At 42.2% G+C, this 23,407-nt stretch overlaps 1 protein-coding gene across 11 annotated transcripts in view; it reads right to left on the reverse strand.

Moving 5' to 3' along the window:
- eya4 (EYA transcriptional coactivator and phosphatase 4) overlaps positions 1 to 20,638 on the reverse strand; it is a 53,044-nt gene extending 32,406 nt beyond the window's left edge. For 3 of the 11 annotated variants that reach the window (XM_020056475.3, XM_020056471.3, XM_020056478.3), the window contains exons 1-3: positions 20,214 to 20,635; positions 12,728 to 12,780; positions 8,968 to 9,075 (exon numbers count right to left, since the gene is read on the reverse strand). In XM_020056475.3, coding sequence (XP_019912034.2) covers positions 8,968 to 9,075; positions 12,728 to 12,760 — 141 coding nt within the window. In that variant the 5' untranslated portion in view covers positions 12,761 to 12,780; positions 20,214 to 20,635. Of the gene's footprint in view, positions 1 to 8,967; positions 9,076 to 12,727; positions 12,781 to 20,213 lie in introns of those variants that run through there. The other 8 variants (XM_020056474.3, XM_020056468.3, XM_020056470.3 and 5 more) reach the window with 6 other exon arrangements.
- Between the last annotated feature and the right edge of the window lie 2,769 nt (positions 20,639 to 23,407).

Genomic DNA, 23,407 nt, shown 5'->3' on the forward strand with positions numbered 1-23,407 from the left:
AGGGGGGGTTCTTCCAGAAACATCCCTGATTAAATATTTTCACAGCAAATGGAGACGTGGGAGGGGCCAGGGAGGGGCTACTGGAGCGACAAATTGAAGAAAGAAACTATATGTGTGTCTGTAATGGAGCCCTGGTCCCTACATACTGCTTTACCCCAGGTGCCCTGAGGGATGCAATATTATGTAGTGTACTATGTAGGGCATAGGGGAGCATTTAGGATGGAAGAATGAAATGATTTGTCTGTTATCTTTGAGAGCCCCTTTCTCTGAAGTGGTCCTGGACAGACACATCTCTGTTCTTCAAGTGGAATAACAACGTATCACTTAGAGAGAGGAAGACAGGGCGAGAGTGAGAGAGGGAGAGAGAGGGTGAGGGAGAGAAAGAGGGAGAGAGAGGGATGGGGGAGAGGGGGATTGAGGAGGGCTGGAGCATAATCAGATCATCAAACAAACTGAAAGCAAAACTCAACAAAGGATGGCCTGGTCACACACACCCACATAACTACACACCTCATTGACTGACCTCACACACACCCACACACAGCAATTAACCTCAGACTTAACACACCCACACACACACACACCTGCACAATGTCATCATATTATTTGTGCAGATGACTGCCCACCACAAAAGATGCTCAATCGTCTTTTTCTGCATTACTTTAACACTCACACACACTCGATCTCACACACACAGACACACACTCTGACACACACAAACACTCGCTCTCACACACAAACACTCGCTCTCACACAAACACCCGCTCTCACACAAACACCCGCTCTCACACAAATACCCGCTCTCACACACACAGTTGCACTCACATGCACACACACACACACACACATGCAAACACACACACCCACGCACACACACACACACACACACACACTACCTGCCCGGTACCCTATTGCTGCAGGCTCCATTTGTATGAGTGGTTATCGCCCTGGTAACCCAATCTCCTTCCTTTCATGTAAAATACATTGTGCCTCCCCTCCTCCCCCTTTCTCCTCCCCCATCTCACTATTTGCCTCATTGTAAGACTACCCCCTTCTATAGACCTCAAGAATGCCCCATTCCAGGTATAGTAGGAAGCTAGAAAATACTAAACATTTACCAAGAGAGAAACACTCCTCTAACATGAATGTTTCCCAAGTGTTGGCATCAACCTCAAGGTACACATTCACTGACATTAAAATGGACACACACACTCTGTCAAACACACACTCTCCCTTGCACAAACACAAACACACACTCTCCCTTGCACAAACACAATCGCGCAATAGACTTGTTAATGGTCCTGGCTAGTGAATCAGATCACATAAAAGAACAAAACACATAAAAGGGCCTGAAGAGGGAACAGAATTAGAACAGAAATAGAAATTAAACATCTCCTGTATTACAGCAGATCAACACCATAACCAAACAGAAGACCAACACCATAACCAAACAGAAGACCAACACCATAACCAAACAGAAGATCAACACCATAACCAAACAGAAGACTAACACCATAACCAAACAGAAGACCAACATCATAAACCAAACAGAAGATCAACACCATAACCAAACAGAAGACCAACATCATAACCAAACAGAAGACCAACACCATAACCAAACAGAAGACCAACACCATAAACCAAACAGAAGACCAACACCATAACCAAACAGAAGACCAACACCATAACCAAACAGAAGACCAACACCATAACCAAACAAAAGACCAACACCATAACCAAACAGAAGACCAACACCATAACCAAACAAAAGACTAACATCATAAACCAAACAGACAACCAGCAATGTTATAGACTATTGCACAGACAGCTAATCAGAAATGTCTATGGGCTATGTTACAAACCAGACAGCCAATCAGAAATGTCTATGGGCTATGTTACAAATCAGACAGCTAATCAGAAATGTCTATGGGCTATGTTACAAACCAGACAGCCAATCAGAAATGTCTATGGGCTATGTTACAAACCAGACAGCCAATCAGAAATGTCTATGGGCTATGTTACAAATCAGACAGCTAATCAGAAATGTCTATGGGCTATGTTACAAACCAGACAGCCAATCAGAAATGTCTATGGGCTATGTTACAAACCAGACAGCCAATCAGAAATGTCTATGGGTTTGTTACAAATCAGACAGCTAAGTGATGATATGCGTGGTGAACTGATGAACCACAAAATGGAGTCTCTGTATGTAAGCATATGTGCAGATGTGTTGGTGTTTATATGTGCGTGCGTGTGTCTGTGTGTGTTTGTTTGTTGATTGCAGAGTATTTGGCCTGAGCTTCACCTCCTCAACTAATGTGATGAGAGTGATTAAGAAAACAACAGAGAGAAACCTAAACCTGTCCTGGGTATATAGAGGCACACAGACACAGACACACCTGGGAAATGTTTCCTAACCTCGTCCCCAGACTATTAGCTACAGAACAGAACTGTATGAGTCTGTCACAACTACCATTCTGTAGTACATACAAATTCAATTCAATGGCGTTCGCGTCATTGGCAGTAGTCAGGCAAACTTCCTCAAGCCTCAAGCAATATTTTGTCCCACATCAAGGACATTTGACGGCACCGAGCTCGAGGCTGAGAGTCCAGATTCACGCTGCGGCTAAATTAAAGCAGACGGCTGCGATTTCGCTGGCAGCTTGAACTCAAACTAACATTGAATAAACGCTAAGCTTTTCAACAGGACAATGTAAACAGCCAAGAAACATAAGACCAAGTCTCCCTTAAGGAGATGCAAACTGTGTTGTGCAAAATGACTGTTACCAGGTGGCCTATATAGCCAGTCTGAAGCTACCCCTTCTATATGTTACCAGGTGGCCTATATAGCCAGTCTGAAGCTACCCCTTCTATATGTTACCAGGTGGCCTATTTAGCCAGTCTGAAGCTACCCCTTCTATATGTTACCAGGTGGCCTATATAGCCAGTCTGAAGCTACCCCTTCTATATGTTACCAGGTGGCCTATATAGCCAGTCTGAAGCTACCACTTCTATGTGTCGTTGCGTAGAATTAAAGGATTAGTCCAGGCATGATAGTAAACTACAAAAATACTTACAAAACTGCTAAGACAGACATTTTCAATGGTTGTGAATGACGAGTTATGACCATCATAATTCTGATGGAGCACCCGCATGAAAAATTGATGACAGACCTGCTGTGGTTTTAATCTAAAAGAAGGAATATTATTGGTTTAACGTTTCTCAGTAACGTAGGTCCTAAATGTCTTTACATTTCTTAATTCTTGGTAATCAGCCTGGCTGTAATGTTGGATGGACTAAAAAGTAGGCCTACAGTAGATCTTTAACGATAAAAAAAAAAAATATTATATATGGAAATATATGGATATGATACGCGCGCTCACACACACACACACATTAAAAAAAGAAACAGAAAGAGAACAAAAGAGAAACAGTCATTTAAAAGACAATGATGTGTGCGGAAGTTTGTGTAACAGTATCGCTTCCCCTGCAGTCCAACGTCTGTACGACCGCTATTGAAACCAGTGGTCCTCTAAGCACAATGACAATTGAGGCATCGTTGCCTTCACCACACAAAAGCCTTGCACCCATAATGCAATGCAAAGCTGAACGATAGACAGAATCCAGGGGTTTCAATATTGACGCTGAAGTTAAACACCATAATCTAACACAGACATATGTGGCTTGCACAATATCATTTCTCAGCTGAGGTTGACAGACATCAATTCTTTCTCTGAAAGAAACACATTTTAAACTATATCTAACTAAGTTGTATGTGTTTTTAAAAAAAACAGCAAATTCCAAGGTATTTCTAGGAAGGAACACGTTCTATAACAGAACTGTCCACATTAATAATTTTGAGAACATCCAATTGTAGACTTTGGGACCTTGAGAAGTGTATGTAAATTGTTATGTCTCATCGTCCTGCTCACGCAACCAGGAAGTCTAAACCAGAGTCCTTATGCACCAGAAGGAAGGCACACTCCTGCATTCAACCTGGATGGAGCTCACAGGCGCCCATGCCACCACAAGGAGTCACCAGCGGTCAACTGTAGTTGATTTCTAACCCCCGAAACCAGGAGAGGGTTGGTCACTGTAGCTGGTCATTTAAACCCAGAGAGGGTTAGTCACTGTAGCTGGTCAATTAAACCCAGAGAGGGTTGGTCACTGTAGCTGGTCAATTAAACCGAGAGAGGGTTGGTCACTGTAGCTGGTCAATTAAACCCAGAGAGGGTTGGTCACTGTAGCTGGTCAATTAAACCCAGAGAGGGTTGGTCACTGTACCTGGTCATTTAAACCCAGAGAGGGTTGGTCACTGTAGCTGGTCATTTAAACACAGAGAGGGTTGGTCACTGTAGCTGATCATTTAAACACAGAGAGGGTTGGTCACTGTAGCTGGTCATTTAAACACATAGAGGGTTGGTCACTGTAGCTGGTCATTTAAACACAGAGAGGGTTGGTCACTGTAGCTGGTCATTTAAACCCAGAGAGGGTTGGTCACTGTAGCTGGTCAATTAAACCCAGAGAGGGTTGGTCACTGTAGCTTGTCAATTAAACCCATTGAGAGTTGGTCACTGTAGCTGGTCATTTAAACCCAGAGAGGGTTGGTCACTGTAGCTGGTCATTTAAACCCATTGAGGGTTGGTCACTGTAGCTGGTCATTTTGGTCCACATTAAGAACTTCCTTAAACTGATCAATACAGATGAGTACTTGTTTTGTGTACTTTTAGTTTTTTTCTGTACTTTCCTCCTTTGGGTAACATCTACCTATAATATATAATATAGAGTGAACAGTAAGGGACAAAAGTCTGAACCTTAGGGAACCTTACGAACTACAAAACTCTCAAAACAAATCTCAAAACTCAACATCAGTTCTTTCATGACAACCAGAAATAATTAAAAAACTCCTATGAGTTTTGACTTTTCAACCTGAAGATCTGTGATGTTTTGACTTGAGTTTTCAGTCCTCTTGAATGCAACAACGCAACTCAGACTCTCTCTCTCTCTCTCTCTCTCACACACACACACAAACACACACGCACCCATACACGTACACACACAAACAGAGCACCATTTATTTCTCTCTTTCACACACACATCTCAGATGTTTTTCAGCCCTTCCCATTATATTCCACTATGGAGCACAAGTGATCAATAAGGTAGGCGTGTAAAAGAGAAATACTGTACGTTCCTGTATGCGTGTGTGTGTGTGTGCGGTCAGCATAAATAATGCAGGTTAATCTCATTAGGTTGATATCCCTTTCAGAGCCTGGTAATTAAATGATGAGCAAGTTCCTAGGGGCCTTCCTTCTAAATAATGCTGCTGCTTAGAGAGTGTGTGTGTGTGTGTATATGTGTGAGTGTTGCTCTGTGTGTACATAATATACTCTTCCTCCCCCCATTATAAAAGCCCTGAAATGCTTACAAATGAACACTGAGAGAAGTCCCCTAATTCAGATGTACTAGAAACCACTACCAGTCAAAGCACAGCCAAGCAACAATACATGTATGTTAACTACTGGGCAAACGTCAGGAAATCTCAAAATGAACATCAGAAATAAATTGCACTTAGCAGACACAAAACATAGGAAAACACTAAGAAAACACTTAAAAAGGTCAACACCAGTCCACACAGGCAGAACTGAGAAAGAGACAGAGAGAAAGACTGGAATACAGAAAGAGAGAAAGACACAGACAACAAGAGATAAAATGAGAGAGAGAGAAAAAATATATAGATTAATGAAAGACAGAGAGACAGAGAAAGCTTTCTGTCCAGAACGGACTGACTGTGCTCAAGCATCTCCAACTGGACTGTGACAGACACAGAAACCTAATAAAAAACTCTCCTTCCCAATATTATCTTTCACTACAAAGAATTTAAAACCAAATTAGTTTTGTTTTCCATACCTTGACTTGAGGCTTCAAACTGACATGCTACTATTTCATTAATTTATTACAGGTATATTGGCAAAATATTGGCATCCTTGATAAAGATAAGCAAAACTTTACATGATCAGCTTGATCTAACAATCAGCATACAGAATTGGAAAAGAAAAAAATCTTAGTTAAGAAATACTGTATATAAAAAAAAAACATGTGTCACAATGATTGGTGACTCCATATTTAGTACCTGGCACTCTCCTCGCTTGTGGACTCTCCTCTTCAGCTCACCCCAAGGACAGGGTTAAGGTCAGAAGAGTGGGATGGCCGTGGTGGAAGCTTGAGTTGGTTGTCAGTCTGACACTTTTGTGTGGATCTGGAGGAATGATCTGGGTCATTGTCCTTATGGAAGATTCAACGACAACCCAAACTTAGCTGGAGGCATATCCACCATTACACTTCAGAGTGGGTAGTTTTGTTTCTATCTTTACGACCATTCCTCTTTTTAAGCCGAACCCAACTCTGACATCTATGTCTTGATGACATTAGAGGCTTTATTTAGGCTAGATGTTCAAACAAATTGTTGGTGCAGATGTGTCATCTATTGGTTGTTTTGTGACACAAAGATTCAACCATCTTCGGCAGATCTTCAACTGTGATCCTTGGAGAATGTTTCACCTATTGAACCTAATCTTCCTCACTGTATTGTAAATTGCGGCAAAATACATTTTACATTTTCCTCCTCTTCCAGCCAGGTTCATCACAGCTCCAGCCGTTTTTAACTTCTTCATCACTGACATATTGTACAAGCGTATTTCCAGACAGGATATATATCTTTGAGAGCCAATGCCTAATACATATAACATAGAAATATAGACTATAGCAGACTGTAGACTATAGCAGACTGCAGACTGCTGTACACTATAACAGACTGTAGACCATAACAGACTGTTGTATATTGTAATAGACTGTTGTAGACTGTAACAAACTGTAGACAATAGCAGACAGCAAACCTGTAGTAGACTGTAACAGACTGTATACTATAGCTGTCTGTTGTAGACTGTAATTGATTGTCGACTAAAGCAGAGTGCAGACTGATGTTGAATATCAGATGGCAGACTCTAGTAGACTGTATTAGACTGTAGACTATAGCAGACTACAGACTGATGTAGACTATGGCAGATGGCAGACTCTAGTAGACTGTAAAAAACTGTAGACTATAGCAGACTGTTGTAGACTGTAATAGACTATAGCAGACTGTTGTAGACTGTAATAGACTATAGCAGACTGTTGTAGACTGTAATAGACTATAACAGACTGTTGTAGACTGTAATAGACTATAGCAGACTGTTGTAGACTGTAATAGACTATAGCAGACTGTTGTAGACTGTAATAGACTATAGCAGACTGTTGTAGACTGTAATAGACTATAGCAGACTGTTGTAGACTGTAATAGACTATAGCAGACTGTTGTAGACTGTAATGCAGGACTATGATATTTGAAGCCCAGCAGGGATCCACCGAAAGGCTCGGTTCTCAGTGTTTCAATTTAATTCCTTCAAGAACCACACTTCAGTGTGCTCTCCACACTACTCTGGATCTAACCAGTCACAGATGAACGTTCTACCAGAACACGGTCAGAGACAGGACTATCCCAAGGGCTGATATAAACACACACTGAGACCGTACCATAGAAGGGACTGAGGCAGACATATAGTGTGTGTGTGGCTGATATGAGATATGTAATTCTCAATTCTATGTGACAGATTCAGAAGGCTACACAAGACCCTCTGTGAACATTCTGGAGCACTGCAATCTAATAACATCTACTGCTGTCTCACCTCCATGAAACCAAAAGAACAGATAGTCCAGCTATACAATCTAACTATTGTTTCAACAATACAATCTAACTATTATATTATATGAGTATTTCTGTAATTGTTTTCTTTGGCAGGGACAGTACATCATAACAAAACTATTCTGTGAAACATAAAGTATTGAAATGATCTAATAGGTCGGCTGTCAAGGGGCTCTTCCACACAATGCATACTACATAACACATACTACATAGACACTAAATAACACATACTACATAGACACTACATAACACATACTACATAGACATTACATAACACATACTACATAGACACTACATAACACATACTACATAGACACTACATAACACATACTACATAGACACTAAATAACACATACTACATAGACACTACATAACACATACTACATAGACACAGGATTAAAGCAACTGGGGATCTGGACAAACATCTTATATTGCAGTCAGTCTGGGTGTGATCTGTCTGTCTGTCTGTCTCTCTGTCTGTCTGTCTCTCTATCTGTCTGTCTGTCTCTCTGTCTGTCCCCGTCTGTCCCTCTGCCTGTCTGTCCCCGTCTGTCTCTCTGTCTCCCTCTCCCCACCTCTCTGTGTTAAACCTAGGGGACAAGAGGGGTGCAACCCGACCTTCTTCCTTCTCTGGCTTGATCTGTTGTCTCAGAGACGCACACACACACACACACACACGCACACACACACACACACACAGATCTTTGCCACTCTCTTTACCCTTCTTGCCTTTTTTTTCTTCTAGTTACCATAAACCCTCTCCTCCATGTTACAGAATATCACAAGACCCCCCCCCCCTTCGTCTCTCTCCCCTCTCTCTTTCCCCTCATTCCCCTCTGTCTCCCCCCTTGCTTAGTGTCTCTCCCCTCTCTCTTTCCCCTCATTCCCCTCTGTCTCCCCCCTTGCTTAGTATCTCTCCCCTCTCTCTTTCTCCCCAATATCTCTATCACTCTCTCCCTCTCCTTTTTCCCTTCTTCCCTGCGGACCGCCACAGAGAGAGAGTGTGTGTGTGTGTGTGTGAGAGTGCACACAGTGCGTGTGTATGAATTTGCATTTTAGCTAACCCTAACCCTTCTCCTAACCTGCTGGGTAATTTCTCCTAACCTGCTGCGTTAGTTCTCCTAACCTGCTGCGTTAGTTCTCCTAACCTGCTGCGTTAGTTCTCCTAACCTGCTGCGTTAGTTAAAATGCTACAAGAAGTTCCTTCCTCTGTTTTAAAGTAGCCTTACCACTGTTTCTCTCAACAGGGCTCCCTGAGGACCCCAGATGGTAAGCCTGCATTGGCCAGACGGGTGGCCAGGAAGAATGCATGACCCTGGCACAGGTGGGCAGGTGGCCTAGAGGGCAAAGCAGAGGGCCAGTAACCAAGAGGTGGGACATCTGTCTAAACGCCCTGGGGAAAGGCATTTATCTCTGATTGGTCCAGTCTGTTGCTCTGGACAACAGCACCTAATAAATTATTAAACTTTACACAAAACAAATACTAGGGTGGAGGCTGGGAGAGAGACTGGTCAGAGGGTGTGGCAGGGTACGGACAGATGACCCCTAAGCATGATGTATGCCGTGAATAAGGAAGGAGAAACGCCTATTTCTATAGAGTCATCTGATTAGTTGTGGGGGGGTTTGGAGTCTGTGTGTGTGTGTTTAAGTGTACAGTATGTGTTTGTGTGTGTGTGTGTGTGTGTGTGTGTTATTGAATCACCAAGAGTTATTAAATCACCACATTTTTATTTATCTATTTATTTACATCATCAAGTGTGATTAAATAATGTAAATGACTAGGATTCCTTCAAATGTTTTTTTTTATTTCAACTAGGCTCACTTGACAAGGATAATGATTTCATATGATCTAACACTCATCAAACACAAAACTGCATTTGCACTAAAGGATTGTTAATCTTCTACATCATCATCATCATCTTCCGCTTATCCGGGGCCGGGTCGCTGAGGTAGCAGTCTAAGCAGAGATGCCCAGACTTCCCTCTCCCCAGACACTTCCTCCAGCTCTTCCGGGGACACCGAGGCGTTCCCAGGCCAGCCGGGAGACATAGTCCCTCCAGCGTGTCCTAGGTCTTCCCCGGGGTCTCCTCGCGGTGGGACGGGACCGGAACACCTTCCCAGGAAGGCGTTCCGGAGGCATCCGAAACAGATGCCCAAGCCACCTCAGCTGACCCCTCTCGATGTGGAGGAGCAGCGGCTCTACTCTGAGCGGCTCAATCTCTAAGGGATCACCCAGCCACCCTGCGGAGAAAGCTCATTTCGGCCGCCTGTATCCGGGATCTTGTCCTTTCGGTCATGACCCAAAGCTCATGACCATAGGTGAGAGTAGGAACGTAGATTGACCGGTAAATCGAGAGATTCGCCTTGCGGCTCAGCTCTTTCTTCACCACGACAGACCGATACATCGACCGCATTACTGCAGAAGCTGCACAGATCCGTCTGTCAATCTCCCATTCCGTCCTTCCATCACTCGTGAACAAGACCCCTAGATACTTAAACTCCTCCACTTGAGGCAGGCACTCTCCACCAACCTGAAGTGGGCAAGCCACCCTTTTCCGATTGAGGACCATGGCCTCGGATTTGGAGGTACTGATTCTCATCCCCACTGCTTCACACTCGGCTGCAAACCGCCCCAGTGCAATCTTCTACATAACCATAAAAAAATATGTTTTTACTTGGGTCTCTGTGTGTATTTCTGTAAAGATTAGTTACCTTCCGAAATAACAGGATGTCCTTAAAACATCTGGACATTCCTGGGAAGTCCTGACAACCCATTTTTGATTTCAGGGATTATAGCCAAAACTCTAGAAACATGTTAAATACTAAAATGTTAAAGTCAAAACTCTAGAAACACTATCTAGCTAAAGTCTTATAGTCAAATCCCTAGAAACAGGCCTTTAGCTAAATAATTACAGTCAAAATTCTAGAACAATGTTCTATTCCAAAACAGCTTTCCGTTTTTGTTTGTCAGAGAAGGATCAGTGACAGATTATAAGTGACATTACATGAACTGTTGCTGATGAACTGGGGAAAATAACATGCCATTTCTGTCAGTCTATCGGTCTGTGTGAGATAATACATAAAGTTAATACCCGAAAAATTGGTGTCCACTACATATTTTTTGTCAGTTCCCCAAACGCAAAGCGTGATTTTCAGCTTAGGTTTAGTTTTTTTTTTTTTATTGGACATAGTGTTAGAATTGTAGTTACTTTAAGGATTTATGTGTCAAGGTCAGAAAGACAATTGTGTTAGTGTCCGTGTGAGTAAGTTTGTCTGTTTGTGTGGGTGTTTGTGTGTGTGTGTGGGTGTGTGTGTGCGCATGTGTGTGGGTGTGTGTGTGTGTGTGTGTGTCAGAGAGGTAATCCAAGCCCACAGCGGACACATAGCGAGTCTGAGAGAACAATAGGAAGACAAAACATTTTTGTGCATATTTCTTCTCTGGCCTACTTCACACTTTAGTTACTGTTTGGGCTGGCAAGACAGGGAGTGAGAGGGAGAAAGACACAGTGAGGAGAGAGAAGAAGAGAGAGACAAGAGGTGAGTGGAACAGAGAGGAGAGCGAGGGAGGAAAAGAGATGGAGAGAAAGGAATGAGAGAAAGAGAGGGAGAATGATGTCGTCAGAATCAGGGTAAAGGAGATGAAATTACACCTGTTCTGCTTTGCTAAAGTCTTTGAAATGTGAGTCAGTCCTCGTTCTCCGCCAAAATCCTTTTCCCGACAATACATTGTGAACTTTAAACAAGTTGAACTGGGTCGCTGCACTATATGGGCCTGGCTGAGTGGAGAAGTTGAACTGGGTCGCTGCACTATATGGGCCTGGCTGAGTGAAGGGCTATGATCTGGTGAAGGGCTATGATTCCAGAACAGTTCTCCCAACTCTTCCAGAACAGTTCTCCCAACTCTTCCAGAACAGTTCTCCCAACTCTTCCAGAACAGTTCTCCCAACTCTTCCAGGATCATGGGCATTGTGAATGTAGATGCATGTGTTTCAAATTGAGTTTTTCTCAGAGGTTTTCAAATCAACCTAATAACAAACCCTTTTCCCTACGACAAACCAGAAGTAATCTACCTTGGCCAGGGCACATCTGAGAATAATTATTTTTTCAGGAGCCGATGAGAGGTCAGAGGTCAGCTATGCTGTGCATGCAGAACATCTTTAGTCCAGCAATGTGTCAGTCACATCTTGATAAAATGTCACAAAATGTGAACCCTGCATCTCTTGTTCATTGCTTAATAAAGGAGCTCTGTAGTTTGAGGCAGGCTGCAATATGCAAACAAAAACAAGGAAGCCTGAAGTGTCTTTGTAGCCCTGATCATACATTTTATCATGCATTTTATTTTGTAAAAAGGCATTCCCGCATTAAACAACAAACATTGGCTGCTACAGGCTGAATTATAGAAATTATAGGCTATGCTGTCTAAACAACAACATATTGACTACTGTCTAAACAACAACATAGTGACTACACTCTAAACAACAAAATAATGACTACTGTCTGAACAACAATATAGTGACTACTGTCTAAACAACAACATAGTGACTACACTCTAAACAACAAAATAATGACTACTGTCTGAACAACAATATAGTGACTACTGTCTAAACAACAGCATATTAACTACTGTCTGAACAACTGCTGTCTAAATGACAGCATATTGACTACTGTTTAACAACAACATAGTGACTACTGTCTAAACAACAACAGTGACTACTGTCTAAACAACAACAGTGACTACTGTCTAAACAACAACAGTGACTACTGTCTAGACAGTAACTGAAAATGAGTACAGTGAAACTATTCACTGTAAATGTGTGCCGCACAGAACTTAAAACTCACATTTCCGTCCACAAGACCAGACATTTTCTTAGTGGCAAAAATAATTTTCTGGGAATCATCCAGAACACAGTACGGACTGCTCTGTTCTCCCTTCTTCTTGGACCCATGTCTGTTGAACTAATCTCTCTCGTTCACACACTCAGCACTCACCTTCTGTTGGCTGAGGTCCGGTGAGCCCTCCATGGTGCTTCAGCTGTGATCCACTTAGACAGAGAGAGAAGAGAGACATTTGAGACATTGATTATGTAAAAAAAAATTATCGCTTTCCACCTGCAAATCCTCTGTGTGATCCAGGTCTAACAATATATCCTGAAGTCTCCACAAACACAGTAAAACCTGACAAATAGGTCAGCAGAATAAAAAGACTATTTCCAGATTAGGGGTTAGGTTTAGGGTAAAACATTCAGTGGGGAGAAGTATTTGACACACTGTCGATTTTGCAGGTTTTCCCACTTACAAAGCATGTAGAAGTCTGTAATTTTTATCATGGGTACTCTTCAACTGTTAGTGACAGAATCTAAAACAAAAATCCAGAAATTCACATTGTATGATTTTTTTAATAATTAATTTGCATTTTATTGCATGACATAAGTATTTGATACATCAGAAAAGTAGAACTTAATATTTGGTACAGAAACCTTTGTTTGCAATCACAAAGAACATACTTTTCCTGTAGTTTTTGACCAGGTTGGCACCTACTGCAGAAGGGATTTTGGCCCACTCCTCCATACAGACCTTCTCCAGATCCTTCAGGTTTCAGGGCTGTCGCTGGGCAATACGGACTTACAGCTCCCTCCAAATATTTTCTATTGGGTTAAGGTCTGGAGACTGGCTAGGCCACTCCAGGACCTTGAGATGCTTCTTACGGAGCCACTCCTTAATTGCCCTGGCTGTGTGTTTCGGGTCGTTGTCATGATGGAAGACCCATCCACGACCCATCTTCAATGCTCTTACTGAGGGAAGGAGGTTGTTGGCCAAGATCTCACGATACATGGCCCCATCCATCCTCCCCTCAATACGGTGCAGTCGTCCTGTCCCCTTTGCAGAAAAGCATCCCCAAAGAATGATGTTTCCATCTCCATGCTTCACGGTTGGGATGGTGTTCTTGGGGTTGTACTCATCCTTCTTCTTCCTCCAAACATGGCAAGCTCTATTTTTGTCTCATCAGACCACATGACCTTCTCCCATTCCTCCTCTGGATCATCCAGATGGTCATTGGCAAACTTCAGATGGGCCTGGACATGCGCTGGCTTGAGCAGGGGGACCTTGCGTGCGCTGCAGTATTTTAATCCATGACGGTGTAGTGTGTTACTAATGGTTTTCTTTGAGACTGTGGTCCTAGCTCTCTTCAGGTCATTGACCAGGTTCTGCCGTGTAGTTCTGGGCTGATCCCTCACCTTCCTCATGATCATTGAGATCTTGCATGGAGCCCCAGACCGAGGGAGATTGACCGTCACCTTGAACTTCTAATAATTGCGCCAAAGGTTGTTGCCTTCTCACCAAGCTGCTTGCCTATTGTCCTGTAGCCCATCCCAGCCTTGTGCAGGTCTACAACTTTATCCCTGATGTCTTTACACAGCTCTCTGGTCTTGGCCATTGTGGAGAGGTTGAAGTCTGTTTGATTGAGTGTGTAGACAGGTGTCTTTTATACAGATAACGAGTTCAAACAGTTAATACAGGTAAGGAGTGGAGAACAGGAGGGCTTCTAAAAGAAAAACGAACAGGTCTGTGAGAGCCGGAATTCTTACTGGTTGGTGATCAAATACTTATGTCATGCAAAAAAATGCAAATTAATTATTTATAAATTATACAATGTGATTTTCTGGATTTTTGTTTTAGATTCCGTCTCTCACAGTTGAAGTGTACCTATGATAAAAATGACAGACCTCTAAATGCTTTGTAAGTAGGAAAACCTGCAAAATCGGCAGTGTATCAAATACTTGTTATGGCTAGTCTTAAAATTGGGGTTGCTTTTTGGTTTAAGCATTACGGGTTAGGGTTTAGCACTAGGTTACTTTTAGGCATAAAGGTTTGGTTACTATTTTAAGCTAGGTTAATGTTAGGCTTAGGGCGAGAGCTAGGTAACATGGATTTCAGTTTTTCTAGTCAGCACAAGGATAGAAAACAAACGTGTGTGTTTCACTAGAAAATGACTCTGTCATCACCTGCAGAGGAGTGTAGCGGTGAGGATGATGATGATGATCAGTGTAATGAATATCAACAGCATCTGACAAGTTCAGCATAACAATGGCTGACTGAGTTTTTGGTCGCCTTGCAGGCTGTTTGACTGAGTGTTTGAATGACTACCTGGTTGGCGAGTTCACTGGCTGATGGCCTATCCCAACTGAATGATTAGCTGATAGTTGACTATCAGCTAATCACTGGCTGACTGGTTGCCTATCTTGACTGACTGACTGGTTGCCTATCTACACTGCTGTCTGGTTGCCTGGCTGGCGGACTGACTGATTTGGCTGACTGGCAGGTTTGTGTGTGTCAAGGGAGGGAAAGGTCTTTGTCTTTTAGACTTGCAGCCTTTTAATTTTTCATTGTGTTGAGCTCCCCTTGGCCTGAAACCCAAGACAATAATGTCTCTCAGGTCAATTGATTTATGCCCTTGTGTTATCTCCCCCTGTCTGCCTCCCCTTGTCCGTCTCCTCTTGTCTGTCTCTCCCCCTGTCTGTCTCCCACTGTCTGTCACTCTCTGTCTGTCTCTGTCTCTCTCCCGCTGTCTGTCTCTCTCTGTCTCTCTCCCCCTGCCTGTCTCTCTCTGTCTCTCCGTGTGTCTCTCCCTTTCTGTCTTCCCCTGTCTGTCTCTCTCTATCTGCCTGTCTCTCTTCCTCACTATTTATTGATCTGTTTATCTGCCTTTCAAAATACTAACTGTCCTTATATATGTCTTATATATAGGTTATGCCAGACTTGTCTTTCTCATCCCTACATCTACACCCTTCCCTTATTATCCCTACATCTACACCCTTCCCATCACTACATCTACACCCTTCCCATCCCTACATCTACACCCTTCTCATCCCTACATCTACACTCTTCTCATCCCTACAGCTACACCCTTCTCATCCCTACATCTACACCCTTCCCTTCCCATCCCTACATCTACACCCTTCTCATCCCTACATATACACCTTTCCCATCCCTACATCTACACCCTTCTCATCCCTACATCTACACCCTTCTCATCCCCACATCTACACCCTTCCCTTCCCATCCCTACATCTACACCCTTCTCATCCCTACATCTACACCCTTCCCTTCCCATCCCTACATCTACACCCTTCCCATCCCTACATCTACACCCTTCTCATCCCTACATCTACACCCTTCTCATCCCTACATCTACACCCTTCTCATCCCTACATCTACACCCTTCCCTTCTCATCCCTACATCTACACCCTTCCCATCCCTACATCTACACCCTTCTCATCTCTACATCTACACCCTTCTCATCCTTATATCTACACCCTTCTCATCCATACATCTACACCCTTCCCATCCCTACATCTACACCATTCTCATCCCTACATCTACACCCTTCCCATCCATACATCTACACCCTTCTCATCCCTACATCTACACCCTTCCCATCCCTACATCTACACCCTTCCCTTCCCATCCCTACATCTACACCCTTCCCTTCCCATCCCTACATCTACACCCTTCCCATCTCTACATCTACACCCTTCTCATCTCTACATCTACACCCTTCCCATCCGTACATCCATGCCCTTCCCATCCGTACATCCATGCCCTTCCCATCCGTACATCCATGCCCTTCCCATCCGTACATCCATGCCCTTCCCATCCAAACATCCATGCCCTTCCCATCCGTACATCCATGCCCTTCCCATCCGTACATCCATGCCCTTCCCATCCAAACATCCATGCCCTTCCCATCCGTACATCCATATCCTTCCCATTCCTACATCCATGCACACGTTACCTGACACTATTCAACAAATCAATGAGCAAGCCTGCCTTTCCCTCTGTCCCCCCACATAGAGTTATATTTCTAGCTGGATGTATTCACAGGGCTACTGAATGGTGATATTGGGGAAAGGGGGTGGTAAATTCATGGCATAAGAACCAGGTCCATCATTAACCACTAAATGGCTGAAATGTCTTCATGACAATGGCATAAGAACCAGGTCCACCATGATCTGCACAGACCCACAGGCTTGGGTCAGCCTCTCCGACTCTGCTAGTGCCGTCTTTAGGTCCAAAGCTCACATTATTGACAACAGAAGTGTCCTGGATTTATTGTAGACTAGGCCTGCTATTAATTCCCAAGGTTCCAGAATGTGTTTTTTTCACAATTTTTTGACAGTCTGTTTGGGTTGTTTTCATAAAACTTGGAGTCACATGAGAGGGGAGCAGTTAACATGCAAGCCATTTCCCAGAATACCCTAGTATATTGCCAGCATGTCAGCACCGATTTAATGCCATTGTCATGAAGACTTTTTAGCTATTCACTAATGCGTGTTGGACTATTCCAGCCATGGCAGGTATGACAAACAAATTAGGAAATAAACTGCTTTTGACCACCATGACCCACAGTCACGTAATGCCTTGCAGAGGAACCTTAAGTCAGAAGTCTTGGTGGCAATAAGACATTTGACAAGTCAGATACAAGGCGTTTCTACTGTTATGTTACTGGATATCTCATTAGGTATGTTACAAACTATTAGATATTTGGTGAATCATTAGATATCTCTTAAATCATTAGATATCTTGTAACTCATTACATGTCTACTGAATGATTAGATATCACACAGGAAGAAAATAAATAACAGCCCCGTTTAAGAGACAATTAAAATGTTCAGCTTTATCTGCACATGCAGCACAGAATGAAACGTAAGTTTAAATTAACAACGAAAATGTACCATTAAAATTCTAAATAGTAATAATCTATTAAGAAGTAGCCTAAACAAATAAAATAAAATATATCAATCTATAAATGACAATGCATTTGTCCCCCAAAAACAAGTTAGAAATGTTAGAAATAAAGGGTTCCAAAATGGTTCTTTGGCTGTCCCTGCGCATGGAGTAACACTTTGAAGAACACATTGTGGTTCCTGGTAAAACCATTTTGGTCACAGGTAAAAACCTTTTCAGTTACAGGTAAAACCTTTTTAGGCTATAAGTAAAACCTATAAGGTACAATGAATAAATAAGTTGTCTTTTATTTGAAACAAAAAGGGTTATACCTGGGGGAGCAAATATTTTGCAAAAGAAAATAAGTCAAATAAAAGTATTTCAATCCATGTTTGGTATGAACAAGATCTGTGATTTTTGTGACCAATATTAGTGATGTTGAAATGAACAACCGAGACTGTATTCTTGATTGTAGTTCTTTACATCAGGTATTGCCTAGATGGCGCCAAAGAGCAAGTAATACAGTAACTCACTGTCATTACGGCCATCCCACAAGGTGAGAAAAATAGTTTGGACCACATAAACTGCATCAAACAAGCAACAGAATCAAATTACAGAGAAAATCTATATTTTCATAACTTTGAAAAATGCTGTGGTTACTGGAATGGAAGAAAATATGGCTGGTTGGCTGCACACGTTGCAAAGTGTTCACTAACTATTAGCAACGCAGTTAGCCAAAGCAAACCGAATATAGCTAGACTGATCAGGAATATTGTTGAAATTAATGAACAACATTTTTAAGAATTTAAAGAATTAAAAGCCCCGGACTGAATTCTTTGCATAATGCAATGTAGTAAATCAATAAATTATCTTCGGAGTTAGGAGAAATATAACACTAAATATTGCAGCATACTTTGATGCATTCAGTGGTTTTGATGTACTGACGTTATAAAGCAAAAACTGTACTCTCATGTTTCTAGTTTGTCATCCTTTTTCCGCTACAATATTTCATTTAGTCGTCAGTGGAAGTAGCTTTACTATAGCTTTACTATAGCTTTACTATAGCTTTACTATAGCTTTACTATAGCCAAGACTAGAACATTCTGTTTGAAAGGGAAAAAGTCATGAGTTGTTGTCAAATGTGTAATGCATAGGCAACTAGTCTAACCCACTAACTCCAGTTTAGTGTTGTCCATAGATCTCCGAAACTATTAGAAATACTACACTAATGTATCACATTATTGTCATTGCTCACCACACTGTTTATTTGTTTTGGTTGTGCAAGAAATGTGTGTTTCTTGTTTCTCGAAAAACATTGTAACTTGTGTGAACTTGTTTTCGTTGTTCCAACTACAGAGTTTCTTCTATTTTCTGTAAACCTCCCATATATTTGCTTTTACTGTAGCCTGTTCAATATTATGCAGAGTTAACTGGAATTGATATTCCATTGTTGAGATGTCATTATGCTGGGAGATAAACCAGGCGCCACGTGCCTGTATTATTTAGTCTAGCACTGCCTGTTAATAGAGAAAAACAGTAGTATACGTTTTATTTTGAGCAATAATTGATTGCTTTAAGGGATCACAATGCGTGTATGCTGATATAAAAATAGTATCACTATTTTTCACCCCCCTTACCACACAACCAATCAGAAACCTCCACTGCCCTAAAATCTTGCTAAAACAATTGAGGTGTGTTGCGCACAGTACTGGATAAATGCACGCTGTCTAAGTATAGGTCCTCAACGTGTAATCGAACCAGTATGGATTTCGGTAGGTATCGGATTTAAGTTGTCATGTTGTTAGTTGTTAGGAACAGGCCGATAGCCAGACGGGGCCATTCAGGGCCGGAGCAAGAGGCGCGACGTATCGTGCATGGTGGTGGTCGTGCGTGTGGCAGCAGGGGATAAGATTCCCATTTCCTACATATCAAATATAAACACAAACTCCACGTGGAGATCAGACTGTAGACAGAGAGAGGCCGCCGGCTAAAGACAAGGGATAGAACAGGGTCGAGCGGAAAAGGGATGGCACATATATACACACAGACGGAGCGCGCAAGAGGCTGCAGATTTTACTCCGGCTGGAGACACATCAAAGTTCGCGCGCACATTTCCAAGTGGAGAACGTGAAAAGAAATGAAAGAAATAAGGAAAAACATTATGGAATATGGCAAAGCATTACATATTTTACGGTAAATATTTTAACCGTATATACAAATTATAAATGATATTACAATAATAACAATTATTGGGCCGTTAGATTAATGACAAATGTCTGACAAAGTTATAATAGGCTATCACCTCATTGTCGAAGATTCATAAAGCTCAATTTTATACAGTTAGGAATAGGCCTAAATGTAGACATGTAGAATCATTTTATGGTAACCTAATCATTAGAAAATATTTAACTATGTGGACAAACATATGAGTACCACAATGTCTGATAAAACAATAGGCTATATTAAATTATAGTTTCGGCTATTTTTATATTCGGAATAAAATTTCATAAAATGTAGGCTACACCTACATAACATTGCATACCCTAATCATTTTAAATGTTAGTAATATGCCTATGCGCTTTGAGAGGAAAATACGTACGATTAAATACCAGTATAACAATAATAAAAAGAATAACGGATATACCATAATTTATAAGTAGTATTGTGATTAATTCGATGTAGGCCTACATAGATTATATTTATTTAGACCACTAATTGTCACACAAACTGCAGATACAATAAACCTACCCCGGGTTGGTAAGATATCTTCAAACCTTAAAATAAAATTTAAAAAAACTTTCCCTTCAGATTCCGTTTTCACTGCTTGGACGGGTGCATGGGTTGAAGAGGAGTTGCGACAGCGGAATACAAGCTCGCTCTGCTGCTGTCACTGGCACCGGGCTCGCTCTCAGAAGTTCAAACAAACTACGGTTGGTCTGACTGACTGGCATTAGCCTAGCGAAGACACGAAAACAACATCAAAAAACACTTTTGACTTCAATTAAACTATATGCCTCACTTAAGCGATAACTTGGAGCGCTAGAGGAACAAAAGTACCGTTCACTCCACGAGAGTTCGTTGGTTATTTTAGCCTGTGTTAAAGTCTGTTAGGGTTCTTCTCGATAAGCCCCCTACTACATTATTGAAGACCGACTAAAGTTGAGCTGTGTTGATCACCGTGCACTGCGCATGCGTTCAGCTGCCATGCGTACACCATTTGGCACGCGCCCAAAGCAGTAATGGGGTACAGTGAGGAAGGAGGGAAGGGGGGAGGGGATACCGAAATTACATTCTTATTAATAGTTTGTCCTGAATGATGTGCTGGGTTTTATTTATCCAGCAAACGGGAACAACATGCTCTCCCCAGCAAACCTAACATAATGTCACAACACTTCAAACAAACATTTAAAAAATATTTATTAGAATTTAACATTTGAAAATGTTAAAATTGTATTTTGTAATGCAGAGAAATTATACAGCGGGAGCAGACTTTTTGCCAGTCTCCTGGGCTGAACATCTACATCTCCGTATGAACACTAGCAGAACATTACATATATTTCCCTTTAAATGTCAGCTGACCTATTTCCAGCAGAATAAACGAACGCGTCAACTTTTGCTAACTGAGCACCGCATGACTCTATTTCTCCAATGATTTCTTGTGAAATAGCCCACGCAAGGTTCTCCTAAATAACAGACTAATCTAACGTCCTGATGAACACATCCAGTTTATTCTGTGTAGTATGACAATAGACATAATGTATGGATGGGAATTACACTGGGAATCACATTTAAAGCATTTTCAGGACTGCCCATTCCACCATTCCACAGTCCTTCGTTACTTATTTTCTCTTGAATTGTCTTGAATGTATTTGTTGTTGTCATATTTGATGATGCATGCAGGCCTTTTGTTGGGTAGACGTGGTCACTGCAGTCTTTTGACGCACAAGTCATTTCTATTATGAGCCCACAATGACATCATTTTGTAGTTTGATCTCTGCTTGTTTGTTCATTCATTATTACACAGCACTCATAATTTCAGACACACAAAGACTGGCGCACAAACACACGTACATACACACAGATTTTCTCTGGTTTATGGGATATGTTCAAAGCATTTTCGACAGAATGTTGTCTGGAGGAAGCCACATTTCCAAAAATGTTCCCAATAAAAAGACGTACAAACACACATGCACTTGTTTTACTAGTCAGAATTTATTTGGGAACACAATTGATTTCCATAAAAAAATCTTATTATTTCTAACTCCTAACTCTAACCATAACTCTTAAAACCCATTATAACCTTAACCCCAAGCCTAAAAAAGGCATTCATATAAGTGAGGACCAGTAAAATGTTTTCACTAGTCAATATTTGACGTGGATTGGTAAACTATTGAGGACATCACACACAATCTATCCCTATTTCTCTTTCTCTCTCTCTTTTTCTCTCTCTCGTTCTCTCTCTCTCTTTCTCTTCCCCTCTTTCCCTCACACACTCACACACACATACGCTCACAACTGAACTCTATCAAATTTGGTGGATAGGCAGATTAGCTGTACACTCTAGACCAAGAGTTAGAGGTGGTTCAGGGGGAGGAAGAGGGCTAGAGGTTGGTGAGAGGCAGGACTGGTGATTAGAGTTGGTGGGTGTCCCTTTGGTTGATGCCTGGCAATGTGGGTGGATGGATTTCCTGACTGTTGGTCCCTGTCCGGGGCCTCCCCCAGATAGGACCACAGTGTCGCCGGACCCCCCTGTCTCAGTTCCAAGGGCTTACGCTGCTATACTATTGTGCTGGGGGATTGGGTCAGTTCTCCTTCCCCACTAAGTTCTCCTTCTCCACTATAAATCGTTGTTGATATGAGGAATGCATTTTCTGAATTCTCCCAGTCTCCTCCCGTTTCAAACTTTAGGAGGACCCGAGGTCCTGGTCCACACCTACGGAGTACCTGGTTTGTGGGGCCCGTTGCTGTCCCTGTCCTTTTCCATCAGGTCATACTTCTGACCTAGTCTAAATTTAAATAGACTCTGGATTTAGCCTACATGCATTTATTAATTATTCCAATTGTACTCTTAATATCTCACAGCCAGAAGAGGATTGGTCACCCCTCTGAGCCTGGGTCCTCTCTAGGTTTCTTCCTAAAATTAGTGAGTAGAGGTTGGTGAGAGGCAGGACAGGTGAGTAGAGGTTGGTGAGGGTGAGAAAAGGGACAGGGGGATGTAAAGGTGTGTCTCAGGGATGGGGGTGTGTGAGGTGGAGGAGGAGGAGAGGGAGAAGAGAAGCTCAAGAGGAGAGACTAAATACAATGTAGACATGATATCTAATAATGCGTGAATGCACTTCCCTCTTCCTCGATCTTCTACACCTCCTTCTCTTCTCTTCTTCGTTCATTCATTCTGACGGCTAAGGACATGTCCCTCTGGATATCACCCCACAGACAGACCAAGAGACATGTCCCTCTGGATATCACCCTACAGACACACCAAGAGACATGTCCCTCTGGATATCACCCTACAGACACACCAAGAGACATGTCCCTCTGGATATCACCCTACAGACACACCAAGAGACATGTCCCTCTGGATATCACCCTACAGACACACCAAGAGACATGTCCCTCTGGATATCACCCTACAGACACACCAAGAGACATGTCCCTCTGGAAATCACCCTACAGACACACCAAGAGACATGTCCCTCTGGATAATACCCTACAGACACACATTGGGCTGAATTGTGTGCGTGTGTGTGTGTTTGTGGGTGTGTATTTGAGTGTTTGTGTGTGTGTGGTTTGCCAGGATTGGGGGTGTCACATTTAACCCCCTGGCATGGCTCAGAGACAGAAACTGGCAACCCTGTCCTGACAGAGAGAGAGAGACACATCTTGTGCCTGTGTTGGTATTTGTTTGTGTTTATTAGTGTGTGTGTGTGTCTGTGTCTGTGTGT

Source organism: Esox lucius, chromosome 18 (assembly GCF_011004845.1).
Source record: "Esox lucius isolate fEsoLuc1 chromosome 18, fEsoLuc1.pri, whole genome shotgun sequence".
NCBI classification, from domain to species: domain Eukaryota; kingdom Metazoa; phylum Chordata; class Actinopteri; order Esociformes; family Esocidae; genus Esox; species Esox lucius.